We start from the raw sequence: 19,695 nt of genomic DNA, 5'->3' as shown, positions 1-19,695 counted from the left end.
CTATACAGGTTTCATAAATTGCTCTATTTTTTAATTCTTCTTTACATCTTGCACAAAATTTTCTTTCCGCTTTATATAGAGCAGAAAATATTTTTAAATGATTTTTTATAATTCCACAATCGTTGAAATTTGACCTTGTGTTAACAGTTCAGTGTATGGTTGAAAATGGTTGATGCATTTAGGGAATTTTCCAGGTTGTTTATAAACGTAGCTGAATGATAAAAAGATAATCAAAATGGGTTGAAACATGTACATATTTTTAAATTTTCACCATGTATGAATGGTTAAAGACAACTAAAAATCAATGAAATAATTTTGAAAAAATTTTTAATCTTTTTTGAAACTTTACTAAAGTTCATTGAAAATACAAGATTTTTCATTATAATTATCATCCTTCAGAAAATCTTTCTTTTAATGGCATCAAGATATGAATCAGTTTTCAAGACAGATTTTAAACAATTATCTACTATAAAAGCAGTTTTCCAGTAATTGAAAAATAATAATTTTCTTAATAGGTTGGATATGTTCAAAGAATTAATTCTTAAATTATTAATTGCTTTTTGTAAGTTGCAATAAACTTAAACATCGCATCTCTTTTAAGTTGGAAAAAAGTTGAATTTCTGAATCAGAAATGGATACTAGCTTAAAAACACAGATATAAATTGTTCAGCCTTTTTTTTATTTTTTTGTTTTCCTTTGTTTCTTGGTTTTTCTTGATGTACTTTTTCATAGAAAGTTATTATTTAAAAAAATTTAATTATAATATTTATGTTTGAACTTTTTAAAAAGGAAAAACCTTTAGGTTTGGTACACTTAGCCTAACTAGTAGTAATTGCTTGACTACACAGCCACAGATTTCTTAGCCTCAAGATAAAAATGGGTTGACTGAAGTCAATCTGATCATTCGAATAGCTTTTTGAAAAACAAGAAACGGACAATGAAATATTGAGCCAAGTTTGGAAATTGGCTGAAAAATGCATCCCGAAGAGTCCTTTGTAATATGAGCTCTTTGCAAAGTAGTAAAAAAGTATATCATAATAAATGCTTAGTAAATATCGCTCTAAGGAAGCAGCAACGCAGCGCGATTATACCGCGATTTAAACATTTTACGTTGCAGTTATATTGCTGCGATGTAGCATGTTTAAAGAGCAAGTTTGTAAAAAGAAATGGCATTATAATTTAAATGGCAGGTAATGAAAATTTAATAAAATCTTCTAGAAAAGTTCACTAAGTTAATTGGAATAAACAATTAATATAAAACATACTGATTTCCTAATTTCAAACTATTACTAATATCACCATTTTAAAAACTATCAGGTAAAAACCTGTTAAAAAATCGTGCTACTTTAAAAAATATTATGCAAATATCTTTGCTTTATTTGCAACCGTTTTACAACCTTTGTTATGATTGCACACTTTCTATGAGGTCTCCGTAACCAATTTTACTGTTTTTTCCGCAGCTTCTGTTTGTTATGGGACCTTTGTAAAAGTGCATTCATTTGAATTGGTTCTACCAGCATTTTTTTTTCAAATCTTCTGTAGTCTTACTATTTAGTATTGATGGTGGAGTAATTTTGCTGGACGACCAGTCGATTAAATCAATGTATTTATTCGCTTTAAAAATTATTTTCGGAATAAAGATTTTTCTAATCCCATCGTTTCCAACCTTATCATTTAATTCTCGTGCTTTTATGACTCTTCGAATGCCGAGGGCTCGGATATGTATTTTCTTATCAGTTAGCATTGCCAGCCGAATGTTTCCTGGAGATGCAATGTAAGCATTTCGAGAAATTACTAAGTCAATGACGTAGCGGTTAACTTGATCCAAGTATCTGGATGATTGAATGAAAGGTAAGGATGCCACACTCCATCCTTAATTGAATGATGGATTTTGATGTGGAATCAAAATGGTACATACACCCTGGGAACGGACTCTGCTATGGTACATAAGTTATCTGATGGTTCTGTGGCGGAAATATACATACTTAGTATCTTGTTGGTTGTTGTCAACCAGCGGGACATGTTTAGGGGGCCTGAATCTCGGTTGGCAAGACCTGGGGAACATATTCCTAAGCTAACAGCGAGAGCAATATCCTTCAAATACCTCTGGTCCTTACTCAAGTTTGATATATCAACTGATGTCAAGGTGTTTTTAACAGGGTCAGATATTACCACTGGATGCATCTCACAGGTCTTCAAAGATTATCCAATGCAAACAATGTTGGAAGTAGGTCCGAGGAAGAACCCTCAAGGAACTCAAATAAGTGGCAAAGAGGCAATTCGTTGAAATGCAGTTGACCAATAGCCCGTTGCACCCATCTCCCGATCTTCAGTTCAAGATAAAGCAGTACCCATAGTTAACTCAAATATTTACAACCGTTTCATCACACCTTAGAACATGGTTTAAACCTTCGAGAATTTCTCCAGTTATATAGTTGTAAATCCGTTAAGCAATGGCTTGATTTGTTTCTGAAGCAGTGTAACATGGCCAACGTAGCTAGATTCTGGTTCTTTCACAATTTCTCTTTGGTAGTATTTATCCTCCTCTTTTTCTATTGACAATGTTTTGTCACGTCGGCCCTCAAAGTAAAGACCTACTAAATTATCATTATTAATGTTCGAACTTTCACTTTTACGCTCTTGCGTGTTTCAATACCTCTCTCTAGCAATTTTGTTTTTATTAATCACTAAAGTTGTATCTAATTTAGTTACCAGACTTGCGTCGTGTAAAACGCTAGAAGCTATGGTAGCCGTTGTTTTAAGTTTTGCCCCAAGTCTTTGACTTATTAAGGCGGTATTAGTAAGTTTCATACGCATTTGCGAAGAGGATGAAGCTGACGGTCTGGGATTGCCTGTTCCTTAATGGCGAACTTGGATTTCTTTGAGCAATTGCTGTCTGTAAATGTAGAGCACTTACAAGCTGCTATATCAAAATGAAAGCGTGATTCCTCTTTAAACTTCTCTGCTCGCGCTTTTAATACCATGCTTTCTCTATTCTTTTATAAACAGAGTAGATATTGATATAACTTTTGTGATATGCATAAATCATATTAATAACACGATTCTTTAAATCTGTCAAGATGGAAGCATCAGAATACAGCATTTGCAGCTTTTCATAAACAAAATGTGATATGGAAGAAAATGTGGGTTCCTTATCACCAGTTTTTTCAGATCCAAGACGCCACCTTTCATAAATTAAACATTTAATAACATCCTCTTTTGTTGGAGGCATTGAAGCAAAATCTGTCGGGTATCCAAAATAGGACAGTCTTATATGCTCTTCGCTTTGAAAATTTTCAAAATTTTGCCATGTTTTGTTTCTTACAGCTCTTTTCCTTCTTACTCACGATCTGAAACAAAAGCTTATAATAATTTATTAGTTGTAAATAATTATTCTCAATTAATTAATTAATTAATAATGATACTCTGGAAAATAATATGCTAAAATAAAAGTTAATACCGTGTATGCTTGCGTATAAGTCGAGATATTTTATTTTCTCGTGTAAGGATAATAAAAGGTACAAATTAATTTTTAAACTTTAGTTTTATAATGTTAACGTACAGCATATACTTGCTTATAAGTCAAAAAGTCTCAAGAGATAAACAATATTAGAACAAAAGAATTCTCAAAAAGAGTTGAAACAGCTGCTCTTGTTCAAATTGTTTCTGGTTTTAAAATCACGTTAAAAAAGTTAGCTATAAAAAAGTTAATAGTATTATAAAAAAACAGGGTATTTGACGATTTTGTGGTAATTTTACGCTCTTTGCCAGAGCAGAACATATTGTCCGTGCGGCGTCAAATTTTGCACAGAAATTAACCGTACATAAGTGCAACTTTAGCACACTATCGAAAAATACTGTGACGCTTAAAAAATATTTCAAAAACAATACAAAAATGTGGCAATTTTAGTAAAATTTTTGAAATTTCAAGTCCCTTGCCAGAACAGAAGATATTATATGGTGTTGAAATTTTGAACAGAAGTTACTTATTTATAGAGACTTTTCCGCTCTATTCAAAAAGCATTATAAAAAGTTCGCTTTTTTCGAGCGCCCTTAATATGGGGACATGTCTATTATTATTGTTTATAGGTGGCACTCTCTGATCAACTACTTTAAGACTATTCCAATTGAAATTTTTCTTATCATTAGTGACTGGACATTAATTTCCTCGTGTAAACATTCATCTTTAAAATTTGGTTTGCCATGCACCATTTTCTTTAATGTTTTTATCTCCTTAATCCTGCAAAACAATTGTTCCTTTACTGTCTTTTTAAAGACAATTCTAACTTTAATGCCTTTTCTCCATTTAATTCAATCATATCTGGTGATAATAATAAACAAAAAGCAATTTTGTTTTAAACAACTAAATTGATGAGGTGTTTTCTGAATACTTTTGCTGTTTAAGAAAATATTGTGCTAAAAATGTTGATCAAAATATTTTGATGTTGTAGCTTATAGAATTGCTCAGTATGATTTTTTTAGAATATTAGGATAACTATTTACCAATTGGTGCTTTTAATTTGAACTTCTGCATCATTATGGTCAATGCTTTCGTCAATACTTTTCCGATATCTGCACAAAGATTGAATCAGTTACAACAAAACGCTCCAATTTATACTGTTCTCTCAAACATAAAAAAAATCCATAACTTTTGTACCGCCTCACTAACACCAGAAGCTGATTTGTGAAGAATATCAAAACCTATACTTAATGATGTATGTAAAGCCGAAGAAGTAATTCCCAAAAAAAACTCAAAATGAGAAAGCCAGAGTAAGACATCTGATTGTTGATTAATAAATTACAAGAACTGCCTTTAACACTATATTAATAGTAAAAAGAAGCCTCTAGGAATATCAGTTTTCAATCAAGCCTACTCTTTTTTTTTTTTCTTTTTACTGTTAACTACTAATTTGTTTTATTTCATTTTTAGCTGGCGTCCCTTAGTAGTCTCCGTAATTTTAAGAATCATTTTCTTTAACATACGTTCCTACACTAGCTTTGCTCCTTTGTTTGGGCTAAAAAAATTTGACCAAGCAAAGTAACTGACTAATCAATGAATAGGTCTTGTTCCTTAGTATAGTATAAAAAATATCAAAATGTGTGGATGAACTCTTCATTTACATAACTTTGCTTAACTTTAACAATAAATAGTCAAGGCGACCTAATTACACAAGTTACTTACTACTAGAATAAAAAATTGCAGCAACAAGTACACCAATAGCTATCAATGCAGCTTGCTCAATAGAATCCAATAACACTGAATTTCCGGATGATGTTTGATTGAAGTAACCAAAAAAATAGTTTGAAATTCGATTTTGTTGGACGATTTTTTTTTTCCGCTCCTCTAAAAGTAATATATACTATATGCATTAATCAAGATGAAGTTTCTTATGAAAAAAAATTCCAGAATTTATATTAAAAAAAAGTAAAGCTATATCACAAAAGTTAAATGGTGCGTAAAAAATAAAAAAAGCAGCATTCTTTTTGCGGAAATATTACATTTTGTCATTCGTCAACTGTTCAGTTTTTGTGTGGCTTACAAAAAAAAAACCTGTTATTCACATACTACTTTAACAAAGTTGTCCTTTTCACTGGTAGTACTTTAAATGAAACTTATTGGCCAGCAACCTACAGTTGTTGTATTTGAATTAAGAACTACATCAGAGTAACTAGCTCTTATCCCTTTGAAGTTGTAAATTAAACTTTTGCAATTGTGCAATTGCACTGCATATAAATTAGCAGCATAACTGTCAAAAAAGTAAAAATTGAAATAATTACTAATTTTTTGTTGTTTTCCTTACTGATACCTAGGCACTAAAAATCTGAAATATTAATAACAAAAAAAGAGATAAAGCGGCCTTATTGAAGCAATAAAGAAATGCATTTGGTAATCACAGCTCTAAATAAAGCATCCTCAGTTATTCATGCAAAACGAAGAGTGCCAACATATCAAAACTAAAGAGCACACTTTAATGCCTAGAGAATGCTACAGTTATTTTACAAATATCTAAACCAACATTATTGGAATATTCCATGATTGTAATGGAAAAAAAGGATAGTTGCGTTTTTGTATTGATCTTTAGGAAATAAAAAAGTCCAACTTAAAACAATATAATACAAGGATGGCTGGTCTGAACAAAAGTAATGATCTCTTGACCCACAGGTTTATGTTTTAAAAACCAAACTGTGAGTCAAGAATTCATTACTTAAACCGCAAAACTCCTGACTAGAAACGAAATAGGCAATACCTTACTTTTGGCATTAGGTTTAACACAGTTGTAATTATATGCAAAAAAGTTAAAGATTTTCAAAAATAGTTGATTTTCTAAGAAACCATGTTCGCAAAACTGCTAGGTAGTGCTGTATATCTACATAAAGGTGATTAAACAGTGGAACTATCTAATCAATGTGTAGGTTTTGTTCCTTAGAGTTGAATGAAAAACATCAAATTTTATGGATGAACTCTTCAGCTGCAAAAATCTGTTTTCTCATAACAATTTATGATCAAACCAACAACATAAAACAGTATACTTACTGCTTGTATAAACAACAACAGCAACAAGCATACCAATTGGTATCAATGAATAGGGCTGAACAGAATACACCACGATCAAAGAAAACATTATAAATATCCATTTTAACATCTTAAGTTGATTTATTGAATTTTAAAAACAAAGAGTCAACAAAAATGTTTTTCAAAAATTATCTTTAAACGAAAACTTTTACTTTAGTCGAATGAGGCATGTTATTAAAGAGCAAATAATTTTTAAGAAATTAAACCGGAATTACGTCACATGCAGTTGTTACAATTTTTTTCAATATACGCTAAACTTTAATTCCTCTTGGATTGTTTTCTTTATTTTAAATTTATATTTCAGGGTTTTTGTTGAGCTGCGTTACATTAAAACTTTAAAATAGGCTATAAACTATATAATAGAGGTATAAACAAAGAACCGAGTTTTATTTTCAATTTAATTGCGATTTTAGTAAGAACTTTATTTTAAGTAAGAGTATCGAATTACGCAGTAAATTTAAAAACTTGTTTATATAATAAGTTCAGACGCTGCATATATCTCAGCTGTTTTAATTCTAAGATTAAGAGATGTATTTTGAACACCGTGGAGCATTAATTTAACATTAATAATTGTTCATAGAAGATATTTCTTCATTGAACGACCTAAGGTGGTACATCCCCATTAAATCTGACTTTTAATCCGTATTGGTTCAAACCTTATGATTAACTTTTTTATATATGGAAATTCTATTAAAACTTTAACTTTTAAAAGAAAAAGGAAGTTTGCAGTTTTGATGCTGAGTCAGCAAAAGAGTTGTTTTTGGGCACAAACTAAAGTATTTTTTAAATGTTGGGTAAATCAAAAAAGGCTGCATTAAACCTACAGATATTGATTTATTGCCTGTGTTAAAAGTGACATTTATAATTTAATTTTTGTTAATGGTTCAGTTTATTGGTGCGTTGCTCTTAACAGACCTCTTTTATTATTCATTCTGTTGGTAGAGCAGCTTGTGCTCTCTTCTTTTTTGTACCGGTTAAATAAAAAATTTCTCCGAAGTAAAAAGATGATTTTTCAATCCTCGAGATTTTACATGGCGCCCAAGGTAAAACGTTTAAGAGCTAGCGACTTAAAAGATAAAAGAAAGAAGCTAATCAAGAGTTAAGAAAAGTTTGAGTTGCTGAACATTGAAGTAAGTTGAGTACGTTATTTGTGATTTGATTAGAGAGATTTGATAAGATTAGAAATTAATTGTTGAAGATAGACGGTCACAAAAGTTCGATTTTAACAATTTATGATGATTACTAAAAATCTGGACAAAATTGCTTACATCATATTTCTATATGCAACTAATACTTATTTTTTCAAACAACTTTTAAAATGTTGCAAATTTATTCTTCTTTTGAAATATATACTAACTTTTATATAAGTATTTTAAATTTAGTAATAAAAATGACGTCAAACGAAGAGCTCCAGAGAAAACGTGTGTACCAGTTTTATCAAGAAAATTCAGATAAACCTAAATCATTCACTGTTTCTCATTTTGAAGCAGAAAACTTATCAAGATCGACTATATATGGAATTATTAAACGTGTAGAAGAAGATAAACCATTTGAAAGGCAAACTGGAAGTGGTAGAAAGCCGAAAATAATGAATAAGCGCGCCATCAGTCAACTTACCAAGCTTTTTGACCATAAATGTGGCATTTCTCAGCGTATAGCTTCAAAAAAGTTCAAATGTTCTCAGTCACTTATTTCTAAGACAATGAAAATCAAAACATCAATAAAAAAAAGAAAACAAATGAAGATTCCAAGTCGAACTAAGAGCCTGAGAGCAAAAAACCGGCGTTTGTGTGGTCAACTTTATAAAAATTATAAAGATTTTATTTGGGTTCTTGATGACGAGTCTTATTTTACTCTCTCGAACAGCCAAATTAATGGTAATGATAATTTCTATTCAAGTAACATCAAATTAACACCAAATAATGTTAAATTCATAGAAAAAAAGAAATTTGAAGAAAAATTATTGGTTTACGTGGTCATTTCGCTATTTATTGTACAGTCTGGAACAGCTATTAACCAGCATATTTATGTTGATGAATGTTTGACTAAAAAACTATTACCACACATCAAACAGCTTCCAAAAAATACCAAATACATATTCTAGCCTGATCTAGGAAGTGCCCATTACTCAAACAAAGCTGTTAAGTTTTTGAATGAAAATGGTATAAAGTTTGTAACAAAAAGTGAAAACCCTCCAAATATGCCTAAATGTCGTTGTATTGAGGATATTTGGTCTTGTATCAAAGGAAATGTTTACAAAAATGGTTGGCAGGCAGAGAATTTGGATCAATTACGCTCTAGAATAATTTATTTTTCAATTGATAGGTTTAAAACTAGTTTAACTGAGAGTTTCGAGAGATTAAACATTGTTAACAAGTATATATTAAATAATTTAGATCAAGAGGAAATTGAAAAAAACGTTTTGGAGAGCGCAAGAGTAGTTGAGTTCTATTATGTTTTGATGGCTGGAATGACACTAAAATGAAAAAGTATAAAAATAGATAAATCAGATAAAGACTCTGTTAAAAGTTTCAGTCAATCTAAGTGTATTTTACTTAAGTTATAACAGCCAGTTTTTAATGGGAACCCTGTAGATTGGCTGGGTTTCTGGGAATAAATTAATTTATCAAATCATTGGCATGAAGGTTTGAGTGATATAGATCTAAGAAAATGATTGTCTAGCCAAGGCTACTATTTCAGGACTTTTACTTTGTTCAGAATATTATAAAGAGGCAATAGAAGTCTTGATTATCTGATATGGGAATACAAAAGTTTTAGACATGGATTCTTTGTTAAAAATGAATAAAGTTAAAGATTTCAATGATCTAGAAGAATTCAGAAAACTTTATAATGATATAGAAAACTGTGTAGGTAATCATAGATCCCTAAAAATAAAAACAACAATTTGTTGCTGTTTCTTAATTTCTATTAGGATTTGCAATCCAGATATCCGAATATCTGATTATCCGGATTATCCGGCCAGTTTTGACTAATCGAAAATCCGGATTATTTAGGATTGAAAATCCAATTATCCGTAGGTATAAAAAAAGAATTACTTTTGCGCAATTGGCGCGAATCAATAAACACAGTCCACAAAGTTTAAAGTAGTATTTTTGTTTAAAATTATAAACTTTCCAAATTTTTCTTAATCGTTACATATCATAATGGTATTTAAATATAAAATTTAACGTTTTTAATTTTAAACGATACAAAACTTTCATAGCAATACCATTTATATTATATTTATATTTAAAATTAAATCAAAAAAAACTTTATAAAAAATGTAGGAGATGTTAGTTATCATGATATATATTTCTACGGATGCGCTCAATGGTCAAAAATATAATTGTTAGTGTAAATTTAAGCTTTTTTTTAAAAAATTTAAACGTTACCCATTTAAACTTTTTGATTGTCGTTTATTTTTCTCAGATGATCGATAACTTTTTTACTTCAAAATGCAAACCTAACAATTCTAAATAGTTTTTCGGAACTTTTTGTTCTAACGATTCACTTTTTTCCATCGGTTTCTCCTCAATTTTATAGACCAGATTCTCTCGCTTTGCTCATAGAAAAGGCCGCAGAGTGACTTAAAACAACAAAAAAAATTGCAATAAACCCCTTACGACTTTTGTAAATATGGTGGCCTTTTTTTAATAATAATTAATTTCTACCATTATTTATTTAAAAAGTAAAAAGACTTTTTTCTGAAAGCTTATATTTTACTTTTTATGGTAAAAAGAAGTTAAAAATTTTAATATTATTTTTAAAGAAATTTGAAAAATGAAAGTTTTTTATTTAGTAAAATAGAGACTTTTTAGTTTAAGTTAAAGTCTATATATACTTTTACGATAATCTTTTAACTTTATATATTTCAAATATATTGAAAAAAAATTGCAATCTGATTTTTTTGTTCAAATAAGAAGAATTTTCTAAAATGCTATAGAATTTATGCATACTTTTTTGTTTTAAATATCAGCTAAGAAAATATTCCACAGAGTTCCAAGGAGATATTTTTTTCGAAGTGTCTTCGTAGAGCGCAATGCGCTACACAGAGCGCAATATTGTACACGCATGTGCAATTATTTTATTATAACAAAGCGATTTATATTTCACAATAAAGCTGGTTGGATAGGAGGTTAGGGTAAGGGTAAGGGTTAGGGTTAGGGTTAACATCAACAAGATTTAGCGCATGCGTACAAAGTGTTGCGCTCCGAGTAGCATATGGTTGCATAGAGCGCATTCCGCTTCAAGTAGTAACGGCCATTTTTTTTTTTTTTTCAGTTAACTAAGACTTTTACTTGTAGAATATAAAGGGGCTGCTGCGGTCACGTGCGGTATAGGAAGTTATTAAAGAAATGCAAATATCAGTGAATCCATAAAAACCCTGTTTTTCGCCATTTTTTAACAGCAGTTTATTATATCAATACGTGTCTTATAAGGTTTCCAACATGTATTAATTGAGGATTCAGTATGGAATTTAAATCTTGAACAAAAGCTGATATTTAGTTTTAAAAAAAATGCAACCTACTTTTCCCGAAGAAACCCTTTGGTTGGTTGAAAGTAAATACCTTCCTCATTAAAAAACAGTAAAAATTGAAATAACCCATTTTTATCCAAGAAAAAAATTGAAGTTGAATTTTTATTCAATGAATACACAAAGAAAATTGATAGTGGTCAGATTTATTTGCCATTTTACAGTTAAGATAAATAGCAATATTCAGATTTTCCGGGAAAGGGCACTCATACTAATGTAGGGTTGCGCATAAAGTTTTTTTTATTGAATTTTCCGGGAAAAGGCATAGATTTTTTACATCTTTGTTTATACTTTTTTGTAATCGTTGTTTTGTGTCATTTATGATTCAAAATGAACGATTACAAAAGTTCATATTCTGCAAGAACGCACGAAGAACACAGAAATTTCGACTATTTCTTATGTTTTCAAAAGTGTGAGCGACAAATAATACAATTTATTGTTGAAAAAGTTCACAGTCTTCTTGAACCAAAGATAGACTTTAGTGATTTTTGTGTTCCAAAAGGCATTTGTGAGAATTGTCGCCTAAAACTTAGGAAAAAATGTTACGGTGAGTCAGTGAGTTTGCCAACAGTCTACAACTTTAAAAGCATAATCACCAGGCCAGAAACAAGGAACACCATTGCGACTCTCTAATTGGTAAAGTAGAGAGATTGAAACTAAAAGAGCCCTACCCTTTCAACCTAATTTTAAAGGTGAATGAATCCAAACAAGACAGAAGATTCTCAGCTTGTTTGACGGTTGTTGGAAAAGGCCATCCTCATGACTGCAATTAGGCATCATTTCGACACACTGTAAAGTCTTTAGTTGCTAAAGATAAAGTTTTGGCAAACCAGATTGCATCTTCAGTAATTTCCAGTTAGGATCCCTCACCTCATGGATCAGTTCGTGTAGCTCAACAACATAGAATATCATTGCCTCTAACTCGAGGTAAATAAAGCAATGAACTCTGTTAAATGTAAATTAATCTTCCTATTTAGCCTTTTGATATGTGAAGCAGACTAAGCATCGGCTTCTTATTATTTTCTATTCTCAAAACGAACCGAGGTCCTTGTTTCAAACCAAGATAAGATGAGACAAGAATATTTCATGTTCATATTTTTGTCTTATATGACAGTGTCTCAAAGCGATTTTAAGACATTTTAAGTCTTAAAGTTCTCATATCAAAACCTCAGTGTTAGAACTAATTCCACATATACACACATACATACATACATACATACATACATACATACATACATACATACATACATACATACATACATACATACATACATACATACATACATACATACATACATACATACATACATACATACATACATACATACATACATACATACATACATACATACATACATACATACATACATACATACATACATACATACATACATACATACATACATACATACATACATACATACATACATACATACATACATACATACATACATACATACATACATACATACATACATACATACATACATACATACATACATACATACATACATACATACATACATACATACATACATACATACATACATACATACATACATACATACATACATACATACATACATACATACATACATACATACATACATACATACATACATACATACATACATACATACATACATACATACATACATACATACATACATACATACATACATACATACATACATACATACATACATACATACATACATACATACATACATACATACATACATACATACATACATACATACATACATACATACATACATACATACATACATACATACATACATACATACATACATACATACATACATACATACATACATACATTGCACTTACTCACTTCTGCTTGTCAAGAGTTGAGGCTTAGAAGAAACTTAAGTGAATGGTTTCTTATGATATAGTGATTAAAATAAAGGCAAACCTATTATTTTGAGGCAGACAAAACTACTTTTATTCAATTGTTGATAAACAAACATACTGATAATAAGAATTTAATATTTAAGACACATTTTTTCAATCGTAAACTAAAAAAATAATGCTACATAGTGGGTGACATTCATTCGTCGTCTTCAGAGTCATCTTCACCGGACTCGGTGACACGTCTCTTGCAGTCTGCTTGACGGGCAGGTTATGGTACCATTCTTGTACTTCAATAGGAATTATTTCCAAAGTACACAATCTTTCCAAGTCATTCTTTTTTGCCTGTGATATCTGCAGTAGAGTTGAGTATGCCTTATTTATTTCTGTAGGCATGCTGAATTGCCGACCTCTGCCCTTTGTAAATACATTTATATACGGCGTGGTAAAGTCATAACGATACTGGAAACAATTGGGGTTAGATTTCTTATACTTTAGACATTTTATTTTCAGCCATTTAACGGTAGCACCATTCTCATCTTTGTTACGGTTTTTTATAATTTTTATTGATAAATCAGACAAATCTAACGTATCAGAAAATGTCAGTTGATGTTCATTGAACGGTTTAGCATTCTTTCGTTTCCTTGAAGACCGTGCCAATCTGAAAACTGCCATCCAATCAATTTTGAAAAAATTGGTACATTTTGCTTTTGAGCTTCGATTGCACTGTGCATGGAATACTTCCATGTGAGTATGTCCAGTTTCTAAGAATTTGTGTTCAATGCAATCGAAATGGAGTGTTTGCACCACATACATAAAAAATGCAGCTATGTGTTGATTTCGATTCTGACCTCCACAGCAATTTGAAAATATAGACAATTCTTTAACAGTTATGGGAATTTGTTTCAGCCCGAACCACAAGGCACTCCCTATTTCCGAACTATCCCTTTTCCCATTCATTTCTGTCCAAACATTGCAATATCAGTCATTAGGCAAGCGTGATTGTAGACACAGATCTTGCGAGAATAGTACAATTGAGAAGTGTCACTAGACGGTATTTGTAGCATACTTTGGAAATCGAAGGTTGCAGAAAAAAAAGACGGATCAATGTTCGATCGCTCTTTGTCCGTAGCTTTGGCTAACCGAGCATCTTCTATCCTTTCTCGGTGAAGCTGTTATTCTGTTGAAAATGTTAGTTTAGCTTCATTAGAGGCACTGCCGTGATTGTTACATGCCACACATTGATCCTTCTTGGGTTTAAAAAACGAATAACTGTAGTTCGATGAAAATAGTCGTCTGTACAATATTGTTGATACTGGAGATTTACTCTGGCTTGCACACTCTGTCAAGTAAAGCTCGTACACCATTGCAATTGAAAGCTTGGAATCAAGGTAAAGCCTTTTGCTTGATCGACGACAATAGTGTGATTCCATTACAGGAAACTTTTCTATGTGTGATTTAATAAAAATTTATAGAATCTGCTGAGGTTTTATTTGACGGAGATTGTTTACCTCGTTTATCTGGTCCTTCAAATACTGCCATATTGCTCCGTGTTTTAAAAGCGTGGATGATAGGTCCATCAGAAATACTTAGTGTATTTTTAAAGAAAGTTTGACAACTTTGCACCTTTGCGTCACCTTTCTTGAAGAAATAAGACCTGGACAATTGTCGGTTTACTTTTGTTGTTTGCAACTTCTTTCTTATAGGTAACTTTTGCTCTATGTTACCAATGTAAAATTCCTTTTTCCTATCAAAATCCAATGACCAGAAAGTTCTACATACTTCAATTCTTTCTTCTTCAGTAAATAACTGTGAGCATTTAAAGCGATATGAATTATTACATGCTACTTTTGGTTGCTTTGATGGTCTTTCAATTCCTTTCCTTGATTTATATGGTAAACATTTTTTGCGTTTACCTTTTTCATCATTGACCGACCAACTTTCTGGACGAGATTTTGTCCAGCGAGTATGTTTACGAGTACGTTTGCGAGTACGAGCAATTTGAATTTCATCATTTTCAAGTGTATTTTCAACTTTAACTGTCTCACTGTTGTCATTTACATTGGAAGTTTGGTCGCTGTGTACAATAACATCATTGTTTATTATAATTTCGCTTGATTCATTGTCTTCTTTAACCACAGAAATTTGAATATTATTAGGCACAAGATCCGCATCATTTTCGCTCTCATGTAGTGTGCCTTCACTAAGCAGTGCTTTATTACCCTGAAATTGAATAGTATAATTATGAATTCATAATATTTCAACAAAATGTACCAATTACCATAGTGTAAAAACGATTATGGAAGATGTGAAAAAATAATAACAGATCAATACTTATAATGAATCTCCTTACTTTAAATTGATTTGTAATTGTTAAGTTATGATTTTTACCTGATCGGAATTTGAATATTGATTTGGTACAAAATTTACCACAAAAACGTCATTATTACTGCAATCATAGAAGTCCACAATAATAGTATTACAATCCTCGAATAATGTAATTTCACTGGTATCCATTTCCGGCGTTAGCATTTTTTCTTTAACCTGTAAACGAAATTGTTATTATAAAAGTTATAAAAAATTATGCACCAATGATTAAATAAGCTCACAGTAATACTGGGGAAAAATTTTCATTTTCTTCATTATAAAACAATAATAGTCACATGAAATGTCGTGGATTGGTAGCAAGAATGATCATTTTCGGAACACGTTTTTTTCACAAGAATCACCATTTTTAGTGTCCTTTTACTAACTTTTTCAGTAGTTAACATGTTCTTTAATGTTACAAAAAAATTAAAATGAATAAATTACGTTTTACACTGTTTAAAATACTTCAAATAATATGAATCTTCAATCAAAGCAAAAAGCACACACACCAATTTGACAGGAATGGCAGTTGGGTTTAATAATAAGTGCTGCCACCATACGGGAATATTTTCAAAATATGTCAGGCAAAAATAAGTAAGTGACTTTACCATGCAGTGTTGCCCATAGTGTGAGCGAAACCTAATCCCAGAAGTCCAGTGGCGGATCTAGAGTACGGCGGATTAGGCGGCCACCTAAGGAGAAGTATTTTATAATAGTTAATGTGTTACTTTACATTTTTGAAACTTCAGAATTTTTTATGCTTTACGGTTGCACAAAGTTGGCAAATAACAAGATTGCAAACCGCGGAAATGAGCGATAGTGTTAAAAACTCTGATTAGGCGGAATGGCTTTTTCATGCATAAGGCGAAACAAATTTCGCCTAATCTGAGGCTTAAAAAGTCTGGAAATTATAAAAATTAGACTGAGTGGATTAAAATTTGGCCGGTTGGGTTTTAGTTGATGCTTAAAAAATCTGGAAATAAAGAAAATATGGTTACTTAAATTGAAATTGGGTCGATTGGGTTATAATTTAGGCATAAAAAGTCTGGAAATTAAACAAATTTGTCCGATTAGGTTAAGGTTTTTGCTCTTTTCGAATTTCTACATTAAGATGTCTAATATTTTTGATAATGTACGAATTGCTTTAGAGAGAAACGATATAGTTACTCTCGAGGAGATTAACAAGAAGTTGTCCTTTGAAGTTGATTCTCTGTGTTTTTTAACTGAAGAAAACTTAAATTTATTAATTAATCAAGTTCATCTAAAGCGAAATACCTTCGCAGAAGCATACTTAAGCAAAAATGCAAAATCAAATAAACTTGTACCTATTCTGTAAGTTATTATTTGCTTATACTTCAGATTAAATAACTTAATGTAAATAAAGAAATAATGCTTTATTTTTATTGTTATTAAATCAGAGGTTTTATATATAAAGCAATACTGCTTTATTTACATTAAGTTGTTTAATCAGAGGTTTTAATATGCATAGCATGTTGTTCATGTTTTGCTAGCAAAGCATAAGTCAGTTTTACAGATTATGAAATAATTTTTCAATATTATATTGATTGAGTTGAATTATAGTTCACATTGAATATGAACTAGAGTTCAACTGCAAAAGCTACTTATATATATATATATATATATATATATATATATATATATATATATATATATATATATATATATCAAGAAATCCATAATAATAAAGCCACATATACATATGTAAGTATTGTTATTTTTAAATGTAAAACTATATTCATTTTTTAAATTCATTTTAGATCAACTTCATCTGGTACAGCTCAGTATCATTAGTTATTGTGGGAAATAATTCATTAGTGGATATTTTAAGGGTTCTCACCTCAATGGAATTGTATATTAATGCTGATTTTTATTCGAAACATCCAATATTTAATGATATAATTAACAGTGGTAAATATAATTTTTTTTCTTATGATAACATTTTAAAGATGACATTGCCTAAAACTGTTGTTGATCAAGATATCACTAAAAATGAAGAATGTGTTCGGTCGGAAGCAATTAATAATTGCTTTGAAAATCAATGGTCATCTTTTATGTGTATCTTAGGTCTTTCATCTGTTGTCAATTCACAAATTTTTTGTCATTATCCTAAATTTGGACTTGATCGTTTTTTTTTTGCATTTAACAGAATAATAAAACCAAGGGTTACCGAGTTGAAGCCAACAAGAAACAAAGTAATACATATAATGTTCTGTCGGGTAGGTAAGTTACCATCAGGGGTTGCTTTTACACCAAATCATTTTGTACCGCTTGTTGTTTATGATTTAAAAGTGTCACGAAAAAGAAATTTTTTTTCTGTTACGATGCCAGCCAAATTAAAAAAGTTTGATGAAACTCCAACAAAGGAAAAAAAGCAACTGTTTTTGAATTTTTTATCCTCTAAAGGAGCTACTAAATCTTCAACAACATCTGAATTAGATTTGTCTGCAAAAGATAATTTCAATGGTGATATTAACAAATGCTTGATTGTACCTAATGTTGAAAGCTCAATTGACTTTGTTAATAAATCTTTTGACGAATTTGATGTTGCAAATTTTCGAGAACTACGAAGAGAGTTACAATGTAACAAAATTCTGTTTCGTTAAAAAATTCTTCATTTAGTAAAGAATGTGTTTATCACAGATAATTCTTTCAATTTTCCACAAGGCAAAAACAATAGAAAGTTTTCAATCAAATGGCTAGAGACATTTTCTTGGCTTTGTTATTCTAAAAAATTAAATGGTGGATTTTGCTTGCCATGTGTATTATTTGGAGATGATTTTCCAACAAAGAATTACAAGGTTTAAGTGTTATTTAAAGAACCACTGAAAAACTTTAATGACGCTTTCCCAGCCTTAAAACGCCATTGTGATCCAAACATTAACGGTTTGCATTCTCAAACGCAGAGTCTTTTTAATGATGTTATGAGGCAAGCTGCTGGTGATACAAAACCTATTTATGATATCATAGATCAAAACACCCTTGCAGAGATATCTGAGAATAAAAAAAAACTTGGACCAATAATTGATACTATTATTTTGTGTGGCCGTCAAGGACTTGCTCTAAGAGGTCATAATGATGACTCTCAGTATCACTCAGAAATTGGCCAATATAGTACCTCTTGTAATGTTGGAAACTTCATGGAGATTCTTAATTATCGTGTTAGAGGTGGTGATACTGAATTAGAAAATCATCTAAAAAACCACAAGAAAAATGCATCATATCTTTCAAAAACTATGCAGAATGAAATAATATTCTGTTGTGGTGAGATAATCTCTGATAAACTTGTTTCCAACATAAAGACTGCCAAATTTTTTTCTATTTTATCAGATGAAGCCATTGATGTTTCAAACAAATCACAAATGTCTTCAGTGTTGCGTTATGTTAACAGTAGTAATAACATTGTCGAAGACTTTGTTAAATTCATACACAACAACGATGGTTTAGATGGGGAAAGTTTGTCTGTTAACATTTTAGACACCATTGCATCCCTAGGTTTAGATATTACAAATTGTCGAGGCCAAGGTTATGACGGTGCTGTAGCTGTAGCTGGAACAAAAAAGGGGGTTGCTGCACGAATTTTAAAGTTAAACAATAAGGCTTTATACACTCATTGTTTTAGCCATAGATTGAATTTAGCTGTGTGTAATTCTTGCGAAGTTCCATTTCTCTGTAATGCAATGAACCACGTAAAAGAGGTTTCTTATTACTTTAATCTTTCTATTAAAAGAAATTCTATCCTTGAGGCAATGATTTCAGAAAACTGTCCTGATAAAAAAAAAAAAAAAGCTGAGAGATGTTTGTCGAACTAGGTGGCTTTAAAGAATAGATGGGTTAGACACATTTCAGGAATTGTATGTTCCAATTGTTTATTCCCTTGAAGCTATAAGCAATGACAGAAATAAGTTTGGGGCAGACTCCATAACAGCTACATCTTTATTTAAATTAATAACTACCTTTGAATTTATTGTTTCTTTGGTTGTGACTAGAGCTGTTTTCGATGAAACACATGTAGTTACTAAAATGTTACAATCTAGCAGTTTAGATATTCAAACCTGTATAGATCTTATCTGTTTGACTAATAGAATTACTGCTATTAAAAACAAAATTGATAGTTTTCATGATAAGTGTTATCTTGATACCAAAGTTATTGCTGAACAAATTGGGGTTGATGAATGTCGAAAAAGAGCTGTTGGTAGGCAAATCCACCGTGATAATCATCCAGCTGAGAATACATCAGAATATTTTAAACGAGTTTTAACCATTCCTGTAGTTGATCACTTAGATTTAGCTCTTTCTGATAGGTTTGGCAATGATAATTTAACTTTGT

The 19,695-nt window shown here is 30.8% G+C and overlaps 1 protein-coding gene and 1 pseudogene across 3 annotated transcripts; one reads left to right on the top strand and one right to left on the bottom strand.

Moving 5' to 3' along the window:
• On the bottom strand, positions 1–6,744 carry LOC149892204 (uncharacterized). Of its 3 annotated transcripts, none has more exons than XM_090080424.1 (3): positions 6,536–6,744; positions 5,183–5,344; positions 1–211 (listed from the first exon to the last, which is right to left on the bottom strand). In XM_090080424.1, the coding sequence occupies exons 1-3, from the start codon at positions 6,642–6,644 to the stop codon at positions 141–143; spliced, it is 342 nt and encodes a 113-aa protein (XP_089936550.1). In that variant the 5' UTR covers positions 6,645–6,744; the 3' UTR covers positions 1–140. The 3 variants fall into 3 exon arrangements, 2 of the variants coding, with proteins under 2 accessions (XP_089936550.1, XP_089936551.1); XM_090080425.1 differs by lacking the exon at positions 1–211 and adding an exon at positions 1,269–3,350; XR_016450268.1 differs by lacking the exons at positions 1–211; positions 5,183–5,344; positions 6,536–6,744 and adding exons at positions 1,269–3,350; positions 3,461–3,660.
• Positions 6,745–16,432: 9,688 nt separating this feature from the next.
• On the top strand, positions 16,433–19,271 carry LOC149892203 (uncharacterized; annotated as a pseudogene).
• The last annotated feature ends 424 nt before the right edge of the window (positions 19,272–19,695 follow it).

The sequence above is a fragment of the Hydra viridissima genome, unplaced genomic scaffold (genome assembly GCF_058129835.1).
Source record: "Hydra viridissima isolate aposymbiotic clone 2 unplaced genomic scaffold, HvirCarnegie_v1 scaffold_2, whole genome shotgun sequence".
In the NCBI taxonomy this organism is placed as follows: Eukaryota; Metazoa; Cnidaria; class Hydrozoa; order Anthoathecata; family Hydridae; genus Hydra; species Hydra viridissima.
This window is presented reverse-complemented; position numbering and strand designations above follow the sequence as displayed.

Coding starts and splice junctions, on each gene's coding strand:
- LOC149892204 (XM_090080424.1), bottom strand. CDS start 6,644: ATGTTAAAATGGATATTTATAATGTTTTCTTTGATCGTGGTGTATTCT. Junction 5,345..6,535: donor TGTTGTTGTTTATACAAGCA/GTAAGTATACTG, acceptor TATTACTTTTAG/AGGAGCGGAAAAAAAAAATC. Junction 212..5,182: donor TGCAATTTTTTATTCTAGTA/GTAAGTAACTTG, acceptor TTTATCATTCAG/CTACGTTTATAAACAACCTG.